Source organism: Cryptomeria japonica, chromosome 10, assembly GCF_030272615.1.
Source record: "Cryptomeria japonica chromosome 10, Sugi_1.0, whole genome shotgun sequence".
Lineage (NCBI taxonomy): Eukaryota > Viridiplantae > Streptophyta > Pinopsida > Cupressales > Cupressaceae > Cryptomeria > Cryptomeria japonica.
Genome location: NC_081414.1, coordinates 902074358 through 902080631, shown reverse-complemented (window position 1 = coordinate 902080631; position 6274 = coordinate 902074358). Strand labels below are relative to the sequence as shown.

At 34.6% G+C, this 6274-nt stretch overlaps 1 protein-coding gene across 1 annotated transcript; it reads left to right on the top strand.

Moving 5' to 3' along the window:
* Positions 1-1067: 1067 nt before the first annotated feature.
* Positions 1068-2292, top strand: LOC131032028 (NDR1/HIN1-like protein 13). The gene has a single exon (XM_057962931.2). It carries the CDS (start codon positions 1271-1273, stop codon positions 2066-2068), a length of 798 nt encoding a protein of 265 aa, XP_057818914.1. The 5' UTR covers positions 1068-1270; the 3' UTR covers positions 2069-2292.
* Positions 2293-6274: the final 3982 nt, after the last annotated feature.

Here is a 6274-nt window from a genome sequence, read left to right as displayed (position 1 = left end):
TATGTCAATCCTAACATAATTAAAAAACTATGATCTGTCAAAACAAAGAAATAAAAATAGATTTGACTTGGCTATATGTCCTGTCGAACTAAACTTGATATTGCCCCATCTCCAATACAAACACTCAACAATCACCCCAATAGAAACTCGAACCTTGATGACATAAATACCACCACCAAAACTTAACCATCACACTATGCTAATCTTGATATAATTAAAAAACTATGTTCTATCATAACAAAGAAATAACAATAGATTTAACTTAGCTATATGTCCCACTGAACTAAACTTGATATTGCCCCATCTCCAATACGAACACTCAACAATAACACTCCAATGGAACTCAAACCTTGATGACATAAATACCACAACAACAACTTAACCATCACTCTATGTCAATCCCAACATAATTAAAAAATTGCGGTCTATCACAACAACAAAAATAACAATAGATTTAACTTGGCTATATGTCCTGCCGAACTAAACTTGATATTGCCCCATTCCAATAGAAACACTCAACAATAACACCCTGATGGAACTCGAACCTTGATGCCATCACATTATGTCAATCCCAATATAATTAGAAAACTACGATCTATCAAAACAAAGAAATAACAATAGATTTGACTTGACTATATGTCCCGTGGAACTAAACTTGATATTGCCCCATCACCACAACTTAACAATCACACTATGTCAATCCAAATATAATTAAAAAACTACTATCTATCAAAACAAAGAAATAACAATATATTTAACTTGGCTATATGCCTTGCCGAACTGAACTCGAGATTACCCCATCCCCAATACGAACACTCAACAATATCACCCCAATGAAACTAGGACCTAATGACATAAACTCTACCACCACAACTTACCTATGATACCGACATAATAAAAAAAAACTACAACCTATCACAAGCAAAGAAATAAGAATAGATTTAACTTGGCCGTGGCGTCCGCCAGAACGTACGGGTCCCGGAAATACAGATCCCGGTAATACAAATCCCGGTGGACGAAACGGAAAACAACGGTCTGTCTCAAAAAAAGAAAGACAGCGATTGAACCGCACCAGGCTCTGCGGGAGCACATTTCAAATATATCTGATTTTGATGGCTCGATCCGTGTTTGTTGAAAGCGCGTGACCCCACAGGCAAAGCTATTATCTTCCCCTTCAAACCACGCCATTCTGCACCAAATTTGCCCCTTCCGCCAGCCTGAACAACACCACAAATCTTTTCAGCTCTGCTTTGATTCACTGCACTGTGAAATGGGAGAGAATCAGCGCATTTATCCGGCGGAAAATGAACAGACCAAAGGGAAACCCTCGCCGCCGCCGCCACCGCCGCCCCCAGCCGGAACATACGTTGTTCAGTACCCCAAGCAGCAGACGCATAATGGACCTTCGCAAAGAAGGCGTCCTTTCAGGCCAGAATATTTTAGTCCGCCTCGCCGGCGGCGGAATCACTGCTGCTGCTGCTTTTGCTGGATTGTTGCTCTGGTGCTTCTCTTACTCCTGATCGTCGCCATTGCCGGAGCCGTGCTGTACTTTCTGTACAAACCCCAGGCTCCGAAGTATGACGTGCAAGGAATTTCCGTGAAAAGGTTCAGTTTTAGTACGGATGAAACCCTAAGCGCGCAATTCGCCGTTACAGTCCGCGCTAGAAACCCTAACAAGAAGATCGGGGTTTACTACGAGAAGCATAATCGGCTGGCGGTTTTATTTTCCGGACAAGAGCTCTGTTCGGGCGGTTTCCCGGCCTTCTACCAGGGGCACCAGAATACTAGTGTTTTCAAGGCGACTCTCACGGGGTCCGGGGTTCAATTCTCGCAGGGGCTGAAATCGAGCTTGAATTCGCAGCAGGCTAAAGCGAAGGTGCCGCTCGATGTAGTAATTGATGCGCCTGTCAAAATTAAGGTTTGGGGATGGAAATCGCCAAAGGTTATTGTCGATTTGCGCTGTAGATTGACTGTTGATAAGTTGGCGGCGAATCGTGCTGTGAAAATAGAAGATAAGAGCTGCAAGGTGGATGTTAAGCTTAAGCTCTGGAAATTTACCATTCCGTAGGTAGAATTCTGCTTTGCGATTTGATTTATCTAGCTGAGTTTGAGTAGATTTTGGTGACATTCTCTCCTGAGAAGGTTTAACAGATCTTATTTTATTTTTATACGTTTGGGAATAGTTTCGATTCATTTGCCGATCCGTATTCCTGTAATTTTATTGTTATCGCCTCGATGATAGCATGATCAACAGGCTTGCAGTTGCAATAAGAAGGAATTCTTTTTAGTTTCCGCCATGATATTTCATGCAATATGCATTGATTCTGGTTTGAGATGATACAGTCTTGGATGAGCTGTATTTTCACTTTCTTTGTTGTAAATGGAAAATGCATTTGTCTCATTGTTTTATAGATTTTATACATTTCGTAATATATTAATCTTGAATTTTTTATGCAGATCATCACAGTTATATCTCATTATCTCATTGTTTTATAGAATTTATGCGTTTCATAATATATTAATCTTGAATCTTTTATACAGGTCATCACAGTTATATCTCATTGTTTTATAGAATTTGTCCGTTTAATAATATACTAATCTTGAATCTTTTATGTAGATCATCACAGTTATATCTCATTGTTTTATAGAAATTGTGCATTTTATAATATATTAATTTTGAATTCTTTATGCAGATCATCACAGTTATATCTCATTGTTTTATAGGAAAAAATTAAAAAAAATTAAAAAATTAAAAAAATATATATATATATATTCTTTATGCAGATTATCACAGTTAATTACCGTTATTACAGTTATAAGTAACACTTATCGACCGTAATTATAATGTAATAGTGGATAAAGATTTAGCATTATAATGGTCAATGTAATAATTGATAAATCTTGAAGATTGTGATGATCCATTTAATAATAGATAAGCGTACCTGGTTATTATGGTTTGGTAGAATAAGCCAAGATTTTTTTTCTATTCATTGATATGACTCCTACTTTTATTGCCACGGTGGTTCCATGAAAATCTTTTTTTATTTTCGATGGATAAGTATCAACAAATGAAATATGAAATTAAGCATAAAGTAATTGAAAGGACGTACTCTGAAAAGGCAGATTTCCATTCTTTATTTCGTGTTAACTAAATCCTTCAATCATTTAAGTATGACTGACATTAAATAGGAGTAAGAATATAATTAAAGATTGGAAAGATACATAGATGATTATGATATATTAATATTATTGGTTTTATTGTTTTAGATTGATTCATGTTTGTAATGTTTGTATTTAAATTGGTATTTAATGTTTTTTTGTATCTTAGTAATTTTTTTGGTTTATTTGTACTACATATTTGAAAAAGAAATGTTGTTTTTGTCTAATTTTTAATATTTGCTTTTTAAGCACTTCAAACTAATAAACATCTTTAGGAGTCTATGTATGAGGGGTTGACATGTTGGACTTTCTTATGACTTAGGTAGACCCTCATTCTTGTTGTTCATAAGACCAACAACATGATTGATACACAATGACTCATAAAGATTGATATGATATCTACTCTTTGATGTAAATACAAAGGCTTACATTATCTACAATGATATAATTCCTTTCACTTTGAAAAGATGAATGGTGATTGAAGGATGTGTCAGACTAGGGTATTAGGACATTTTTTTATATGACAACTTAGAGCCAAATGTAAACAAATTTGGCGCGCATTCAACAAATGACAAACATTCACATTGTTGAATTGGGTGAAATTAGTGCAAAGTGATTTTTTGATCTAGGGGGTGAGATCATGTTGATGATCCTAGCTATCAATAGAATCAGAGTAACAATCATGTACAAGATATGTAAATTGATGAACTTTTATGTTTAAAAATACATGGAGGCTAAATTGATTAGATGGAGAGACGATTTTAAGCTTTTGTCAGTTTGTGTATATAATTGATCCAAATTAAGTGTTAAATTAGTACATCTCTAAACATGCATAAGGAAAGTACAACATAATGAAAAGTATGAAATATTACCCTTTCTTCCTCTACATTTTTTCCTCAGGTTAATATACATTCAAATTTGCATTATTCATGTATGTTAAAGTAAATAAGGCAATACAATAAAGTAAGTGTTTGTCATTGAATACAGGGTGGATAATACACCCTTGGTCTTTCTTCATGTCAGTATAACCATGTCCCTAACCCTACACACATGCACACAATAATATATTAGTAACACATATTTGATTCATAACAACACACACACACACACACACACACACACACACACACACACACACACACACACACATCCTTTAGAAAATGTTCCTATATATCTTAGTATATGTACACAAATTGGGGCATCAAAGGTCAAAATCTAAAATAATTAAGTAGATTGTTAGAATTCTAAGTACTTTTGGGCAATAAATTATTAGAAAAACACACCACATTCTATAAAAGCTATAATTCAATCTCCAAGTTCTGAGTTTTATTTCCATCAAAATAACAAGTTTGGCTCCTATGTAATTTTCCCATTTGTAAATTTTAGGCTAAATTTCTCCTAAACCAAAAAGAATTCTCTCATTTTATCTAAAAAATGCCCATAAAGTATTATTTGTAAAAAATAATGGAATAATTTCAAGAACATTTTTTTAAGCCTAGCACATTACCCATTCCATAGAAGCACCTACCTCATTTCTATTGTCTCTTCACATTAATTGATTCTCCATACAACTTTGGTAACCTAAGTGTTCATTATGGCTAGTGGCACAAATCCTAGGACCAACTTGGAACTTTTAGTAGAATTATTATATGATAAATCTCACATAATATAGTTTGATATCAATTCACATCTTGCTAGACTAGATCAACTTAACATTCTAACTAATCTAGTATACATTGGATGCCATTTCTTTAGAATACATAAAAATCACCAATAGGATGGAATGTTTTCATCTAGACACGAGCCAACAATTTAACAATAAGGATTTTTTAAACTCTTAGGATATTAATACACCCTAATGCATACCTAAACTAGATATTCCAAAATTTGATAATACTAACCCTACCAACTAGTTATATGTACAACAAGTCAATATTTGGTAGTCCATCAAATCCCCTTAGGGGAAAATATCTCTTTTACCTCTTTCTTGTACCTAGGTAACACACAGGGGCTTCACTTAGTGAACTTGGGTACATAGGGTACATACATTCATGGCATACTAAAGAATCCCCCTATTTTCAAAAAAGATTGCCCTAAACTCCTTTTTTGTCATCCCCTCCCAATACATTGCCCGAATTAAAAACCCCCCTATTTTCACCAGATAGGCAATATATTGTTTTCAATTTTTGGGATATTAAAACCCCCAATATGAATGCACGTGATATAATATTACCTAGCCAGTGAAGCCCCTATGAGGTAACAAAGCTCAATTGAATGGTTGAAAAAGTTAGGCAATATTTTCTAACATGGGTAGACTTTTGTAAGGAGGTTCTTATTATGAATATTGCAACACATGCAATGAATGCATTCCACCTCTGTACTTGATCAATAAATATTCCTTGTGATACTCATGAGCCTCCCCACTCTCTTCTTCTTCTTTTTTTTATTTTAGATCTTTGACATTGTTTTGGGAAACTATAGGTCTTAATGAATGCATATCATTTGATGCTCCAACTAAACTTTCATTTAAGGTTTTGAGGGACTTTGCAAAGAAGCATAATTTTTTTATAGTGAAAATCCCCAATGTTATGGCACATGGCAATACAATAGAACTACAAAGAAAAATGCATGTCGTAGCAAGCCCCACTTGTAGGTGAGTTGTACTTAAGTAATAACTTAATCAATGCCACATAGTGCACCTGTGGAGAGTTCTACAAAATGAAGCCTCGCTTCTCTTGAATTAGTAGCTCAATATTTTATTAGTAGAACCTTAGATAAATTTGGTAAACTAGGGACTTCTTTTTTATCATGTCTTTGATTCTTAGGGTGGACATTTTGTTGATTAAATAGGTGTGAGCATACACTTGGTACACAGTTAGTTTGAATCATATGAATTGGTAATGAAGAGAGGATTGTTGATAATACTAGATGATCCAAACTTGTAACATTCCCAAAATTCCTACTTCATAAAGAAAAAGAATATCACCACATTGAAAGAGTATGCATTGATTTCATTGACTAGACTTGGGTTAGGAGCATGATCATGTGTCTGTATTCTTCTTTAAATTCCATGATCATGTGTCTGTATTCTTCTTTAAATTCCAAGCATCTAGAT

Excerpts from the sequence above, each read along its gene's own strand:
- LOC131032028 (XM_057962931.2), top strand. The coding sequence starts at position 1,271 with ATGGGAGAGAATCAGCGCATTTATCCGGCGGAAAATGAACAGACCAAA.